A 17,921-nucleotide genomic window follows, 5' to 3' on the forward strand; every position below is an offset into this window, starting at 1 on the left:
ACAAATTTCCGTCCTCACGACCGCTGTGAGCTTTCACATTTCTTCCCGATACCTTTTGACCTTTCCCTTAGGTCACCATTCCATCTCATGGCGTCATGCTGCTCATATGGGATGACATTAATAGCCAACCTATCTCTCTGGCTACCCAACTACCAATCTTCAAGCTGTTGTAGTTCGCCTTTTTCTTCCCCACCTTACTTTTCCCCTCTGTACCATTTATGTCCCTCTGTCATTTGATGTCACAAGGGCAGACTTCCTTCAGCTTATTGGGCAGCTATGTCCCGCATTTCTTCTACTCGGTGACTTTAATGTGCATCATCCCGTTTGGGGTTCTCCCAGAACCTGTCAGAGAGGTGCCCTCTTGGCTGATCTTCTTAATCAACTTAACCTCTTCTGCCGTAACACCAGAGCACCCACATTCCTTTCTGACTCCTCACACACACATTCCCATTTGGACCTACCCTTCTGCACTGCTCAGCTTGCCCACCATCTTGAGTGGTCTGTTCTTTCTGACACGTACTCGAGCGACCATTTCCCACGTGCTATCCGTTTGCTGACTCCTACCCCACCTGAGTGTACAACTAAATGGCAGCTTACTAAGGCTGACTGGCAGCTTTACCCCTCCCTGGCGACCTCTGAAGAACAGAATTTGCCCAGATGTGATGACCAGGTGGAATATCTCTCAAACATTATCCTTACTGCTGCAGGACGTTCCATTCCTCGCACTTTCCTCTTACCACACTATGTCCCAGTCCCATGGAGGACTGAGGTATTCCATGATGCAATTTGCGCATGGAGATGTGCTCTCCACATTTTTAACGGTCATCCTACAATGGCAAACTGCATTAGTTATAAACAGATATGTGCAAAGTGATGTCGCGTATATCGGGATAGCAGAAAAGCTAGCTGAATTCCATTCACTAGTTCTTTTAACAGTCTCATTCCTTCCTCCGTCATGTGGGCCAACTTCAGATGGCTCTCTGGGATCAAGATCCATTTGCCAATTTCCAGCTTGGCCATAGTAGATGGTGTTATTGTGGACCCTATTGTTATCTCCAACACCTTGAGCCGCCATTTTGTGAAAATTTCAAGCACTTCCCACTATCGCCCTGCCTTCCTATATCGGAAACGAGTGGAGGCAGCTCGGGCGATACCGTTCTCTTCTCAGAGTCATGAGTGCTACAATGCTGTCTATACTATGAGAGAGCTAGATCATGCTATCAGTTCATCGATCTCCACTCCAGGGCTAGAAACTGCCCCCCAAGAAAAAGCTGCTGCAACATCTGAATGTGGACAAACACTTTCTGCTTAACATGCACAACCGCACCTGGTCAGAGGGCACATTACGCAGACATTGGCTTGAAGCCACTGACATACCCGTACCTAAGCCTGGTAAGGACAAAAACTTTTCTTCTAGCTACCACCCCATCTCTCTTACCAGTTGTGTTTGCAAGGTGATGGAACGTATGATTCATGTCCAGCTGGTATGGTGGCTTGAGGTTCGCATTTTACTAACGGCTGCACAGTATGGATTTCGAGTGCACTGTTCTGCAGTTGACAATCTCAATTCTTTGTCCATCCATATCATTAATGGTTTTCTGTGGAAATCCCAGACTGTGATTAGGCACCTGCTGGAGAACTGGTATCCTCCGTACTCCTTACACGTGGACACTTTCTTGGCTGCCTGCCTGACCTGTTTGCTTCAGGAATTTTTTAAAGACCAAATTTTCAAGGTGCATGTGTTTTCTGCCTTGTCGGACACCTTTAACCATTTGTGCCTCAGAGCTCCATCCTGAGTGTTGTCCTCTTTGCTATTGTCACTAACCCTATAATGGCCTGTCTCCCACCGGGCATCCCTGGCTCCCTTGTTGTTGCCGATTTTGCCATCTATTGCTGTTCTCCACAGACTTGTCTCACTGAGTGGTGTCTTCAGCAATGTCTTGATCATCCTTACTCCTGGAGCATCAACTACTACTTTTGTTTTTCCACTGACAAAACTGTCTGTATTAATTTCTGCCAATCTGGCAGGGGATTGGGTGTTGTGCGTCCTTCATTATTTTCACCATCATTGACACACAATCACCGAAGTGGCATCAACTAAAAAGACGTGTAATACGGTAGCCGAACCATGAGGGGGATATCCCAGCCAATAAATGCCATACAATCATTTCATTTCATTTCTGGCGGTGCAAATGATTTCTCCCACCATCTGTACATCTTGGGCCTGTTGCTCTCCCATTTGTTGAAACTACAAAATTCTTAGGGCTCATGTTCGATTGGAAACACTCTCGGTCCTCCCATATGTCTTACCTGGCAGCCTGGTGTACGCAGTCCCTCAGTGTCCTAAGCGTCCTCAGTGGTACGTCCTGGGGTGAAGATCGAATGACCCTCCTCTGTTTGTACCAGTCCCTTGTCTGTCAGCAATTAGGCTACACATATTTTATGTGTATGCATGACCGTCCTTCTTGCGCCGTTTCAACAATATCCAGTTTGGCCACTGGTGCTATTTACACTAGCCCATTTGATCTGTACGCTGAAGCTGCTGAACTGCCAGTGTCCTACCGCCATGACTTCTTTTTCTCAGCAGATATGCATGCCATTCGTCTGCGATGTTTGGCCACCCATTCTATGCCTCCTTCTTAGACAATTCCTTTGATCGCCAGTATGGGGCGTGTCCCTCTTTTGTGTTACCTACTGGAGCCTGCTTTTGGCACTTGCTTTGGCATCTTAACTTCACACTACCTGCAACTTTTCCGATAGGTGTGAACCCTTCAGCACCTTGGCTTCGTGAGGCAGCCTGTGTTAACCTTAGCTTCCATTCGCTTCCAAAGAACATGACTCCAGCCTCGCTCTATCGCCTTCTCTTTCACGACCTTGGCACGGGACTTCGCGTTAGTACCTTCATGTAAGCTGATGGTTCATGGACTGATCATGTTGTCAGGTGTGCCTTGACCTTTTTCGACATCTGCTTCCGGCACACTGCTCAGTATTTACAGCAGAGCTCTTGACCCTGTAACTGGCCACAGAGTAAATCCAACAACACAGACTTTTCAATTGTGTCCTCTGCTCACACTCACACTCTGAAGGGCGCTGAATGTGCACTGTACACTACCCATCCCTTAGTGCAATGGGTCCATAAAAACTCACTTGCTCACTCTTGGTGGACCCACTGTGATGTTTATGTAGGTTCCTGGTCATGTCAGTCTGCCAGGAAACCAGGCTGCTTACGCTGCTTGCCAAAGCTGCAGTCATTGTACTTCAGCCCACTAGTTTCTGTTGTGATGTCCCCTCTCCGTCGCGTGCTGATGTTGTCGATGCCATGGAGCTGTTACTGCTACAGCTCGGTCAGTGGAGTTGAGACGCGATGCGCGATGATGGATGTCTCCGTCGGTTAACGAGAGACAACCACTGGAAAAATCGCATTTTTGTCTCGGTTGATGAAATAGTTTGTTTACTGATATGTTGTGCATTGTTGCTGGCTGGGCTCAGTCCTACTGCTTCCTCCTTCCTACCACTCCTCTCAGCTTGCAGTCAGTACTGCCACCACTTCCTGCTGCTGGCCTAGCAGCTGCTGTGCTGACAAGAGGCAGGGAGGCATGAGGAGTGGTTTGTTTTGGTCTGATTCTCGGAAACTCTAGGCACTGCAGCCGGAGATGGCCATCATGTGTGCTTGAGTTGTCAGATTGATTGATTGATTGATTTTTGTGTGTGTGTGTGTTCTTATGTTCTGACAAACACTATGGCCAAAAATTTAGTTTTGAGAGTGTGATTGTCTTTTTTGTACATGCCTGACAGCAGCTCAGTGATGATCTTCACAGTGACTTCTGAATAGCTGGCCACATGAGTGGACTACTGCAATGGGCCAAAGCCACAGTCCATTTCTGCATTTATCTCTAAAGGGGCAGGTCTGCTAATCTGAAGCCTGTCGTTTCCCACTAATGTGCAGGCCCTGCCATTTCGGTCTAGTCTCGTAAATCTGCCTGGAGGACAGGTCTGTTTGTGTATGGCATAATACACTGGATTTTCGTCATTTGTCCATGGAACCGGGACTGCAGTGCTCCTCAGCAGGCCAGCGGCCACGGGCAATGGATTTTATTTTATTTATTTCATGTCAGAAGCAAACTAAAACATTATTTCATATAATACTGCATTACACTACTACATACATTATGGTTTATAAATTTACCCAGTCTAAGAATAAAATAGATATATGTATACACATAGATTATATTAACAAACATTAGTTAATTTAACTATACAATGAATGCCTAAAAATTAGCAATGTCCACTGCACTTTGTGTAGCATTTTAAAGATCTTCCATAGTGTACACAGTTGGAGGTAATGTGCATTGTAGCAGATGTGATGATGTCTGCACAGCAGATCCACAGTCACACTTAAGGGTCCACCAGGAAGCTCCACCTCTGCAGGTTGCTCTTCGATCTTGTGACACAGGAACACAAGCAATTAAGTGATTTCCATGTGGACCATTTTTTTGTGAAGCTTCTTGTGGAAGAAGCTACTCCTCCAGATGCTAGCATCTGGCCTTCCATCTCTTCTCCCGGTGGTGGTGTGGAGTATCAGCAAGTGCTTCTGTGCTGCAAAGAAAGTTCTTTCTAGACAGAAGTCTGCGCTGTGCCAGTTGATGGCCATGTAGGGGGGTGGACTTTGGATGTTAATGCCTTTTTCATTTCATTTTGTGCTGCTGTATCCTGTCTGATGTCTGGAGGAGCTATGTCGGATAAGCAGTGCAGTTTTTCCGTGGGTGTGCCTCTCGGACAACCCGTGATGATATGACGTGTCTCATTCAGGCAAAATCAACTTTCGTGGTATGTGTGGATCTGCACCATACTGGGCAAGCGTACTCAGCTGCAGAGTAGCATAGGGCTAATGCAGATGTCTGCACTGTATTTGGCTGTGCTCCCCATGTTGTTCCTGTCAGCTTCCTAACAACATTGTTCCTGGCAGCAACTTTTTGTTTTGTTTTTAAGCAGTGCTCCTTGTATGTGAGAGTGCTGTCCAGAGAGAGCTAGAGATATTTTGATGTCTTGCTATTTGCTAGAGATGTTCCTTCCCAATTTATCTGTAAGGCTCTGCTAGCCTGTTTGTTTCCAAGGTGGAAAGTGCAGGTCTGGGTTTTAGATGGATTTGGTTTCAGCTGATTGCCCCTGTAATACACACACACACACACACACACACACACACACACACACACACACACACACACAATTTTTTCTAAGCATCAGTGAGCTTCTGCTCCACACTCTCAAAGCCTGAGCTATGATTACAAGGTCATCTGCACATATTAAGCTTTCGTGATCGTTTGTGTTTGGTGCCAACACACTGCTCCATCTGCTTGTTTGTCCTTGATATTCCACAAAAATCTTTGATTCTGCAGTAGATTTCTAATCATACAGGTTAGTTGGTAATCCTTGGTGAGGTTATATAACTTCAGCAACAACAGTCTATGGTTGATAGTGTTGTAGGCCGCTGAGAGATCTATAAACACAGCACCTGTGATCTGCTGCCTTTCGAAGCTGTCCTCTATAAGCTGTGCTGCCTTACGAAGCCATCCTCTATATGCTATGTCAGCTCCAACACCTGTGCTGTACAGCTCTTCCCTTGTCTGAATTCTGTTTGTTGGGGGATCAGTAATGGGTCTATCATATGTTACTTTTTGGAGGAATAGCCTTTCCAACACCTTATGCAGGTGGGAACTGAGACTGTCTCACTGCAAGTACGTTGTACAGTGTGGTGTTTTACAGACAACTTATTTGGTCTAGTACATTTTGGCGCTTCAAAAGTAGTGTATATACTAGAAAGTATGGACAATTAGAAGAAAAAAATTGTGGTAGTCACTGGCGGTTTCTGTGGTATGTACTCGTACATTTCTTAAAAGAAAAAAAAAATGACACAATACTTCTAAAGTTATAGTCATACCTATGGCAATAACAAACATAATAGAAATAACTTTATTTTTTCCAGTCATCATTAGTGTTTGTTCACACAATTCTTACACATTTCTTTCAAGAGGCCTTCTTTCTTCTGATGTTATTTCTTAAATCGGTGAAGGTATTTTAAATCTGTCTTGTGACTCAAGGAAATGCTTATTTTTGTCACCAAATTTGTTTTGTATTATTGAAATAAAATATCATTCATGCTCTTAATGAAACACACATGGCATTTGGCCCCCTTTTCTCCATCTAAGAATTTTTTTGTGAAACTTCATTTCAAATTTTGTAGCTTAGTTTTTGTAACAATACTGTGGTCCACAGTTTGAACACGATCTACATATTTTTCTGCCACCCTTGTACATTGAATTTTTTATGTTCTTGTTTAAGGTTCATGTGTCAGTTTTCACAAACAAGGTATGTCACAGTAAAATTGTATGTTTTTTATGTATGGTCATTGGTCCAGCCCCTTCATTATTTTTGTACCAACTAAAACTTGCTGTCTCTTGAAAAACACTCACTCAGAAGTAGCGAAATTCGAGTAACGGCTACATTTCTCTTGTTTCCTTGATAAAATTTACTGTCTTTGGCAAAACAAAGTGGAGTTTGCACCAAGTTACCTTGTTAACATCCTAATGAACTTGCACGTGTGACATAATCCTGAAACAGTTGTTTATTAAATGAGGAAATGTGATCAGTTCAGGTCATAATTTTACAAAAAATCACATTTTGGATATAAAAAAAACTGTAATGTCTTTTCTTGTTGCAGAGCCACAGTAATTCTCATTTCAGCAGCTATAAAAGACTTAAAAATATTAAATCATTCCGGTACATAAGTCTAAAGTTGATCATACACACGTCAAAAAATAGTTTTGCGGCACCTCGGTCCTGAGAGTTCCAGAACCTGTACAGAAAATTGCAATAGATCAACATAATTTCTGGACTTTTTATTGCTCATGAAAACCACACATTGCATGTTGTACCACCTTCAGAGGTAGTGGTGAGATCACGGTACACACCAGTACCTCTGATACCCAGCAACACGTCCTCTTGCATTGCTGCATGCCTGTATTCGTCATGTCCTACTATCCACAAGTTCTTCAAGGCACTGTTGGTCCAGATTGTCCCACTCCTTAACAGCAATTCAGCGTAGATCCGTCAAAGTGGGTTGTGGGTCACATTGCCTGTAAACAGCCCTTTCCAATCTATCCCAGGTGTGTTCGATGGGGTCCATGTCTGAAGAACATGCTGGCCACTTTAGTCAAGCAATGTCATCATCTGGAAGGAAGTCATTCACAAGATGTGCATGATGGGGATGTGAATTGTTGTCCATGAAGACTAATGCTTCACCGATATGCTGCTGATAAGGTTGTACCATCAGTCAGAGGATGGCATTCATGTATAGTACAGCTGTCATGGTGCCTTCCATGACCACCAGTGGCATACGTCGACCCCACATAATGCCACCCCAAAACAGCAGCGAACTTGGTGCACTCACTTTAGTGTGTCCAAGGCGTTCGGCCTGACTGGGTTGCCTCCAGACAAGTCTCCGGTGATTCTCTGGTTGAAGGCATATGTGGTATTATTCTTCGGTGAAGAGAACGTGATGCCAAACCTGAGCAGGCCATTCGGTATGTTGTTGGACCCATCTGTACTGCGCTGCATGGTGTCATGGTTGCAAAGATGCACCTCGCCACAGATGCCGGGAGTGAAGTTGCGCATCATGCAGCCTATTGCTCACATTTTGAGTCATAACACTATGTCCTGTGGTTGCACAAAAAGCATTATTCAACATGGTGGCATTGCTGTCACGGTTCCTCTGAGCCATAATCCATAGGTAGTGGTCATCCACTGCAGTAGTAGCCCTTGGGTGGCCTGAGCGAGGCATGTCATAGACAGTTTCTGTCTGTCCTCCATGCCCGAACGACATCGCTTTGGTTATCTCAGAGATGCCTGGACACACCCCTCGTTGAGTGCCTTTCCTGGCACAAAGTAACAATGCAGATGCACTTGAACTGTGTTATTTACCGTCTAGGTCTGTGATAAAGTATCCACAGTCAACATCTATCTTCCCGAGTTCTGGAAACTGGGGTGATGCAAAACTTTTTTTTAATGGATAAGAAAATTCCACATGCTTATCATCTACAAAAAGTACTCAAATATTTCATGCTATCATTTGCCAAAATCTCATTTTGATAACTGGGACTGTTTGAGGCTTGAGGGGCACTGTGACTATTTTATTCTTACATTTTGCTGGTAGAGTCTCAAGGTCGGTCCTACACAAACACACTGGCAGGTGCTGCAGGTCTCAAAGACTCTGCCGGAAATATCCATGGCTCATTGGGAAAATTCATGATTTGTGTGACACTTAGATTTCGAAGATGCACCAGCTTTTGATTGCTCCAGACATGTTGTCAGCAAACAGCTTTCTACTCTGTCATGTGTCAACTCTTACAGTGCTGTAGTAGTATATCATGGTGAAACCAATCAAGATGAAATTCAGTGCTGAATGACTGGAGGTTTGAGGGCTCAAGGCCCATGAGGCATAAGAATTTCAGGCGTATTGTACGGCATGCAGCAGGTCTTTCACTCTCAGCAACATAGCAAAGATGGCCATAATCAGCCATGTGCAAGGAGCTAAGTACTCAAAGGCAGTTGTGGTGATCAAGAAGATAGTTGAAATTCATCTTTTGCACGAGTCCTCAGTAAGTGAAGTGCTATGACTATTATGTGATGCACGGACTCTTTAAGGCTGCACAACATCTCACTGCTTTAATGGGATTTTATTTTAATTGTGTGCAATTTTTTTTATTATTATTATTTTTTCCCCTACCATTTTGATGATGTGTTAGACCATTAAAAGCGTATTGCATAATGCTTTAAAAAGTAAGCGAGGAGAACAGGAATGTCGAGTGAGCTGGAAAACCTTGCCAACAGTGGCGCTCAAATGTGACTGAACCAGCTTTGGCATTTTCGACATACCCTTGCACAACTTGATGTAACTTATCCTTTTCTAATGTCAAGTTTTGATGTTCGTTATGGAAACTTGCCACTGGTCTTTCATTGAAGAGGGAGGATTCGCAAGGTACATATTGTCGCCCTGCTTTCCTGGTGTTTCTGTTCTTCTTGCTTCCTCTTCAGATGAGGGGCTGATTTAATTAATCCCTCATTCTTTGCACATGCTTTCTGAAACTGGACATACTCGTCTATTGGCAGCCTCTGCTCTTCCCCTGATAGTACATACCTGCTAACTCTCCTGATTTATGGGAAAGACTCCAGATTTTCAGCTTTTTCTCCCGCCTCCTGATTATTCCATTATTTCACGCAATTTTTAGCTAATGATTGTCAAACCTAAGATGGTTGTTTTGAAAACCCATCATTTCAGTTTTTGGCCTATTGTGGAAATTCTTTTATATATTAGTCTTTCTAATCAATGTACATCTTAGAGTTTGTAGAAATCGGGAAGATTGTACTTTTTCCTCTTTTCTTGCACGTTTTGTAGAATGTGACTCATACTGTTCAGTTCTGTGCTCTGTTTGCAATTGCATTGGTGTGTTATCACCGTGGCAGTGCTGCCATGTTAGTGGTTTTTACCACGAAATCTGGTGGTTTTAAGTACCTGTCTAGTGACCTGTGGAAATTATTGTAGATTTTAAACGTATTAAGGTGATTTACAGTAAAATTACCTTTAAAAATCACTTGATCCATTCAGCATACAGAAAATAGCACTATTTAATTTATTAATGTCTACTAGCTCTTGAATTTATATCACCTTAACATTTATAATACATGGTATTCTGTCTCCACTCCTGTTTTGTTATGCGTTCTAGCATTAATAAACCTGCAGCTGCATGCATTGTGCTTACCTATAGTACTGGTGTTAATGTGGTGGTTTTCTTTTTTTTTTTTTTTTCTTTTCCATCACTGGATATTGTTTTAGCACTAAACGTGGGTAAAGTAAAGGCACAGTTTGCCCAGAAATGAGCTGAATGGTTATACAAAAGTAAATTTGCAAACTGGTTACAAAGAATTCTTGATGACGCAAGAGCATCTCACAAATTTTGTTGTAGTACTTTGTTAGCACCTTATGCCGACATATAAGCTATAGTGGCACAAAAAAATTCTATACAGCTGCAGCACCCTAAACAAGAATACCTTTCAGAACCATGGAAGACTATTTAAAAGTGAATCAAGCTGAGGGTTCCCTTGCACATTTTTTTGCCATAGTGCGATCATGTTGTGTGACCACTCAAGTGAGTTGTAAATGAGTAAATTTAGACAATGATGTTGCCAAAATTTTTTTTTATTTTTTTAAAGCAATATTGCAACAATTCCGTGCATTATTAGGTCAAGGAAAGATCCCTTGTTTGCATTTTATAATGTTTATTGACGTGACTAGCCTGCAGTTCACACATAATTGCCTGGCAGAGGGTTCATCGTACCATTGTCAGATTATTTCTTTACTGTTCTCTCAAATAGCACGCAGGAAAAACAAATGCATAAATCTTTTCATTTGCACTCTTAGATTTCATAAATAGCTCTTGTTGAAACAAAAAAGTTTGTTTTAGTGACTGCCACCCCAACTCGTGTATCATTTCCATAACTTCCTCTCCCCTATATCAAAATAATACATACAGAACGAGCTGCCCTTCTTTGGACTTTTTCTATGTTCTCTGCCAATCCTATCTGGTAAGGATCACACTCTTTGCAGCAGTACTCTTGTAGAGGATGGACAAAGTGTAGTGTAGACAGTCCCTTTAGTAGATTTGTTGCATCTCCTAAGTGTTCTGCCAACAAAGTGCAGTCTTTGGTTTATTTTCCCCAAACATGTATATGGTCTTTCCAATTAAAGTTATTTATAATTGTAATTTATAGGTATTTAGTTAATTTGACAGCCTTGAGATTCATGCATTTTTCTTCTAATCAAAATTTGACAGATTTTTAGTACTAATGTGGATGACCTCTGTTTTCTTTATTTGGGGTCAACTGCCACTTTTCGCTCCATGTAGCTATATTGCTGTTCCTGATGTGACTTTTGTATGTCTCATGGTGAAAAAGTGATGTTCCAAACCACCGAAAAAATGTTAAATTTGTGACCAATAAAAAACAATTGAATTTGGTGTTAGGAATTATTTACATCATTTACAATTTTGCGATTAATTGCACTGACCATGCAAGTGACCTGTTCAAGAAAATGTTAACAGATAGTAATATACTGAAAAATGCAGCTCTGCAAGAACAAAAACTGCCATAATCGTAGGAGAAATGGTAGAAAAACTTCAACCTAGTACAGCTGTTGGACTACGCTACAGATGATGGGTATGGAATTGACACTCTGGTTTGGTCCAGTGTTCTTATTTGTTTGGTGTTACACATAAACACTCACATCAGTTACCTCGGAACTATACTGAAAATGAGCCACAATCTTTCATCATTCGTACCTCCCAGTTTTTGGATTTTAAAGGTTGGCAGATACGTAGTATGACAAGAGTCATGTCATTGTCTTGTTTGGATGTTTGTTTTCTGGCACCGGCACATCAAGATCATGCTCCCTGCCATCTGGCGAGTATAACTGAGCATAATGAAGATGCTTCTTTGATACTTGATAAGATTGCAGTGACTGGAGAATTGGGAAGCTCACAGTTGACAGTTAATTTGTTGAGGCCTAGTGTCACCTCCACCATTCCAACTAATGCTGCATCAGCTAACAGTCATATTTCAAACTACCAGATTCAGGATGGTGTTAAAAGGGCAAAAATATTACAGACTTTGCAACCTGACGAAAATTGTGTTTCTGTTTCTCCTACATGAAATCAGACTGCTTTGTTTCTGGGTGTGTTCCGTAACAATAATGTAGCTACTAATATGCAACTTGGGTGAACCAAGACATCGTGCAGTATTGTTCATGGGTTAGCACCAAACTTTATGAAAAATATTTGCAAAGACCTTGAAGGGGAGGTTCCTTCTGTAATCTTATTTCATGAGAGCCTTAACAAGATAGCTGAGTTGCAGCAAATGAATAGTGCTCTCAGATATTGGCACAAAGTTAACAAGTTGGAAATGCATTATTTGTCATATGCGTTTTTAGGTCATGCCACTGCTGCTTATAGGTTGGGTGGTTTAAGATAGAAACTTCTGATCTGTACCTTACCAACATGATTAAGGTATCGATGCCACTTGGGCATTCATGAAGGATTTGCATCTTGACCTGAAGAGTATTCATGGGGACAGTGCATCAACTTTTATTGATATGAGATCTTGTGGTCTTCATGCAGTTTGCCAGAGTTAAAAAAAATGCAGTCTTAAAGACTAATTGGAGTGCTAAACCTTTTCTGGGATTGATTTGTAATGTGTTGAACATACCTGCAGGAAGAGCTGATTATAAAAGATTCAATAAACCTGAAAATCTGCCATTCCCTAAAAAATTTTGCTCCATGAGCTGGCTGGAAAATGAAGATGCGGCCGACTGGGGTGTAAAAGTCAGCCCCTTTCTAAAGACTTACTCTGACGAAGTAAATGAATAAGAGTAAAATAGATACTTACAGCTGGTGAATAATATTGAAGTACCTCAAAGCACTTTTTGAGGGAATTCCAATGTGTGGTCTCCACAGCACCTTTCCTGTACAATGCTCCATCTCTACTTGCTGATGTGATGTCCTTAGTTGTTAAGGTTGAAGTAGTATCTGCCATGAAATCAGTGTGTGTGATAAAACTTGATAATGAAGCTGGTCTTATTCCTGGAATAGACGTGAACTTGGAGTATGTTGTATCATGTGAACTCAGAATAGTAAAAGTGCCTGCCAAAGATATATTACTTTTAGGACTGACTGTATCGACTTTCTAATCGAAACGTGCTCAAACCACCTCCCAAAATCACCTTCGAAGTCAACATTTGTAAATACATAAGTTTTTGTGATCCAGTTGTGATAAACAGGAGTCTAATAACTAGCAAGGCTAGAATCTTGACTGCTTTGCAGAAATTACCTTCACAGAAGTGGATAAGTGGTAAGGATTGTGATAAAATTGAGAAAAAATTTCTGCAAATCCTTGGTAAGGAGATATTTTTAGATCTCTGTGCAATCTACAGGAGGACTGAGACAAGAATCGATCACTTTTGAAGAGACTTATTGGATAGTGACACCATATGTCAGCATTTGTATAGCTTTCCTCAAAAGGTTCTCATTCTGAGCCATGGTCAAGCCTTTGTAGAACAAGGTTTTTCCGTTAATAAATAGTGTGTGATAGTCAACCAACAAATGTGAAGAAGCCAAGAGAGCTAGAGGGAAGAAGTCCATCATCCAGCAAGGTAAAGAATGGGAGGCTAAAAAGTTAGATATTGCCTGAAAGGGTCACTGTACTGAGTGGGGTTGGATAGATTGCTTCTCTCACGAAGGAGTTTTGGCTGGTTTTCATTGATTGAGCTGAATTGTTTATTTGACAAAACACAGAATATTTTTTTTAGCAGAGAGAAGTCACTAAACATACCACAGTGATGTTTTAATTTCTTTAATTTTAATATTGTATAATATAACACATTTCTTTTATGTTTGGTCACATGCATTATCTTACCTGGAAAGTTCGTAAATCCTATATGGCAGGATGAAGGTGTTACCAAAGTATGAAACCTCATGGAAAAGGTGACCTAAAAGACCTGTATTTACATTTTGATGTTTAGTTTGTCAGGCTTGTCAAGATATGAATACATGTTTTATACACTCTAGTTTGTCCTCCCCCTTCCCCCCCACCCTGCCCCCCCTCCCCCAAACCCTCTTGTTACATTGAGTGCCAGAATGTTGACCGTAGCAGGCAGCCCCTAACAGTCCCTGCAAATTGAGGAAAATAATGGCCAGGCAGTTTATGTGCCAGACTGCACACAAGGAAAAGGAAATTCATAAAGAAATTAGGTACAAAATGTGTGAAACAGACTGGTGCCAAAATATATTTCAAACTATGTATTTTAAAACATTTTTTACTCAATTTTCATCAGTTGTGAAGGAGCCTTTCCCCCATTTTGTGGATGAACCGCTTACTTGACAGCCTTTTCAGGCACATGGCATTACCCACATCACTGCTTCAGTCTGTCAGTACTCATCTCAACTTTCCAAATTCATTTGGAGTTCTTTGCAAGAGTGTAGGTTTGTGTCCCAACCCAACAGACACTCCTAATCTGTCAGAGGGTGCATGGCAGCTCCTCTGTAGAAAGAAAAGATGTATTTTGGAGAATAGTTTTAGATTTCATCTCTGTTGCAGTATTTGACCTCAGCCCATCATTTGAAAAAAACTTACATGGTTTGAGACAAAATTTAAAAACCAGATAGTAGTAAATCAATATTGTTAATGCACAGGTGAAATGCCATTTCCAGCAATATGTTTAAATGATGTGTACTATAGATATGATTTGAGTTGTTAAAACCTCTTTATTTTTTTCCTTACCAACTTCTCAGATACATTATGTATGACGTTGGGTAGTTAAACATTCCGTACTTGCCGAAAGTTAACTTCAAGCACAGATTTTAAATTTTCAATGGTCACACACACACACACACACACACACACACACACACACACATCCATCTGCACATATACATATATGCGTCTGTCTGTCTGTGTGTGTGTGTGTGTGTGTGTGTGTGTGTGTGTGCGTACGTACCTGTCCTTTTTTCCCCCTAAGGTTAGTCTTTCTGCTCCCGGGATTGGAATGACTCCTTGCCCTCTCCCTTAAAACCCACATCCTTTAGTCTTCCCTCTCCTTCCCTCTTTCCTGACAAAGCAACCGTTGGTTGCGAAAGCTTGAATTTTGTGTGTGTGTGTGTGTGTGTGTGTGTGTGTGTGTGTGTGTGTGTGTGTGTGTGTGTGTGTGTGTGACTATCAACATGCCAACGCTTTCGTTTGGTAAGTTACATCATCTTTGTTTTTTAGATATATTTTTCCCACGTGGAATGTTTCCCTCTATTATATATATAAATTTCAGTTTTTCCATCTAATAGCTACAACAGTGACGCATGATATCAGAACTTATAGCATTTAATTTTAATTGCAGTTTATCACTCCAAAATCTCATATCATATCGAGTATAATGGCTTTCATTTATGCAACTTACCTGTTTACTTACCCTTCAGATCATAATTCCTATAAAGGAGACAATTTGCTGTTCATTAAAGACTAGAGGGTCAGTAACATGTTTCCCTTACTCTTTTTATTTTTCATTTATTTACTTTTTTGTTGAGGGCAAGAGTTTGTGCAAGATGGGATGCAGGATTTTGGGATTCCAGAGCAGGAAAATTTTGTCATTGGAGAGGAGGTATCACAGTTTGACTGGGGCCACCCATTCCCTGGGGCTTAACCTCTCATGGTCGTCCCAGTTGTATATCCAGAGCTAACTGAGGTCTTCGCAGACTGAAATTACTGTCCCAACCTGGTACAGAAACAGGTCTCTCACGTCTTGTCTCTCCAGTCATCTATCATTTTCCATTTACCCACTGACTGGACCACAAAGGAGCACTCATCGCCATCCAGGACTGGAGAAACTGAATCACATTCTCCACCAGGGATTTGACTACCTCTCATCATGCCTTAAAATGAGGAATTTCCTACCCATTATCTTTCCCTCTGCGATATTTCACCACCGACCGAACCTATGCAGAGTTGTTCCCCATCCTGAGATGGTTGGAGGGCAGTGAATTGGATAGAGATCCAGTGACTTTGCTGGCCGAGGTAGGCTTTGACAAGCACAAAGACAAGCAATAGAAACTCTTACCATGTGCAGCAGTATCTTGCCGAACTGTAAGCCCAGTATGGCTTGCCATGAAGGGCATCAAAACATGGTGTAAAATATTGTCAATGTGCCACTGTGCTGTAAGGGTGCCGTGGATGACAACCAAAGGGATCCTACTATGAAAAGACTCCTGGTGGATGGGCTGTGTGGCAGGAAAGAGTCAGGCTGGTATACCATCGCTGGTCGAGACATCCCAAGACACAACTTCAACCTGAAATATCATTGACTGAAGGAGAATAGCCTTCAGCGATGAGCCCTGCTTCAAATTGGGCCCTGTTAACCAGTGAAGATACGAAACTTCCTGGCAGATTAAAACTGTGTGCCCGGCCGAGACTCGAACTCGGGACCTTTGCCTTTCACGGGCAAGTGCTCTACCATCTGAGCTACTGAAGCACAACTGACGCCCGGTCCTCACAGCTTTACTTCAGCCAGTATCTCGTCTCCTACCTTCCAAACTTTACAGAAGCTCTCCTCGAGTCTCGGTCGGGCACACAGTTTTAATCTGCCAGGAAGTTTCATATCAGCGCACACTCCACTGCAGAGTGAAAATCTCATTCTGGCAGTGAAGATACGTCTGGAAATGAGACTATTAGTGGTGGGACACTAGCCCAACTTTCACCCACTATATGGCCTGACAACTAGGAGTGATGGTCAGCAGTGCCATTTCTTTCCATAGCAGGACCCCTCTGGTTGTCATCTGCAGTACATCAATGGTATTGTACGCCCCATTTTGTAGCCATTCATGGCAAGCTATCCTGAAGATTTCTCTCTAGAGTTTTGGCGAAGTTTATCACATTCCATGGTAATCAAATCACCACCACCACCTTTATTAATCACATTGTTTTGGTCTTGAATTGTACTAATACATGAATAAATCCTACAGTGGTTTTCCTCTCTATTGTGAGTAACTATCACATCTTCAATTTCATTTTCTCCTCCTCCTCCTCCTCCTCCTCCTGTGTACTATTGCACTGTTTATCCCCACTTTTAACTTTTGTACAAGGTTAAATGATAACTACATGTTCATGGGGTATGAGTAGAAAGAATCATGTCTGTGTGGAATATCAATCTGGTGACCAGTTTTTGAGTAAGTCTTCATTTTATATATTGTTAAGCTGTTGGTGTAGGATAAAATTAAATTAACTTTACCTGTCGTATAACTAAAACATTTCACAATCCACATATCAAAATTTTGTTGGCATGCTTGGATGTGATTGTATATTATTAGATTGTTTATTTTTGCTTATACAACAAATAATTTAAATTATTAACATAAAAACAATATAGTGTAAAGTGCCATGGTGTGAATAGAACTTCCTGAAACACGATTACCTGAAGCAGTGTTGGTCTGTGGAGATCAAAATATGACGTTAGGCTGTTTTTTGTTCCCAAATGTTTAAACTTGTTTCCATCTCCATAAGTGATTAATAACTCCATTGAATTATTATATGAAACCTATAGACTTCATGTATCTCTTTACAGTTGCGATATGTTCCCACTTAAAAATATTGTCCTTTTTTTTTTTTTTTTTTTTTTTTTTTTTTGGGCCTACTGAATCACCATCAGCATCCTAGATTTGCCTTGTTACAATTGTAGATATTTAAATTTTGGAAAGTGTACATCATTATTACTCAGTTTTATCAACAATGTTTCTGTGTAATATATATATTTGTGTGTGTGTGTGTGTGTGTGGATTTATTTTGTATTGCATTCAGAGTTTCATTAAATTTTTTGCAGCTCATACAGTAAGCACAGAAGTTGACGTTGTGGTGCTGCAAAGACTGCGTAATGTGATTGACCAACAGAGAGAGCAGATTCGTTCAAGAGAAAGGGAAATCCAGGCCAAAGCTGCAGAAATTGATGCTGTAAGTACCTGCACCTCATCCATAGCACAGAAAGTGGTTGCAGAATCAAAGCCCAACCATGAGTGAGATAGCTATTAAATATGACCTAAATCCTTTGTAGCTCCTATAAAACAGTTGGTTTTAAAAATGGCGCTACTATCGAAGATAATGCTTTAATATTAGTCTAAAAGGATTTGGTATGAGATTAATATTAAACAAATTATGGGGCTTTCAGTACCACCAGCTTCCCCCCTCCCCCCCCCCCCCTCTCTCTCTCTCTCTCTCTCTCTCTCTCTCTCTCTCTCTCTCTCTCTCTCTCTCTCTCTCTCTCCCCCCCTCCCCCTCCCTCCCTC

At 41.5% G+C, this 17,921-nt stretch overlaps 1 protein-coding gene across 3 annotated transcripts in view; it reads left to right on the forward strand.

Annotated features, from left to right (window-relative positions):
- Nucleotides 1-17,921, forward strand: part of LOC124544895 (RILP-like protein homolog) — a 166,953-nt gene that overhangs the window by 29,376 nt on the left and 119,656 nt on the right. For all 3 annotated transcript variants that reach the window (XM_047123623.1, XM_047123624.1, XM_047123625.1), the window contains exon 3: nt 17,462-17,589. In XM_047123623.1, the coding sequence (XP_046979579.1) occupies nt 17,462-17,589 (128 nt within the window). The remainder of the gene's footprint in view (nt 1-17,461; nt 17,590-17,921) is intronic.

Source organism: Schistocerca americana, chromosome 8, assembly GCF_021461395.2.
Source record: "Schistocerca americana isolate TAMUIC-IGC-003095 chromosome 8, iqSchAmer2.1, whole genome shotgun sequence".
NCBI lineage: Eukaryota > Metazoa > Arthropoda > Insecta > Orthoptera > Acrididae > Schistocerca > Schistocerca americana.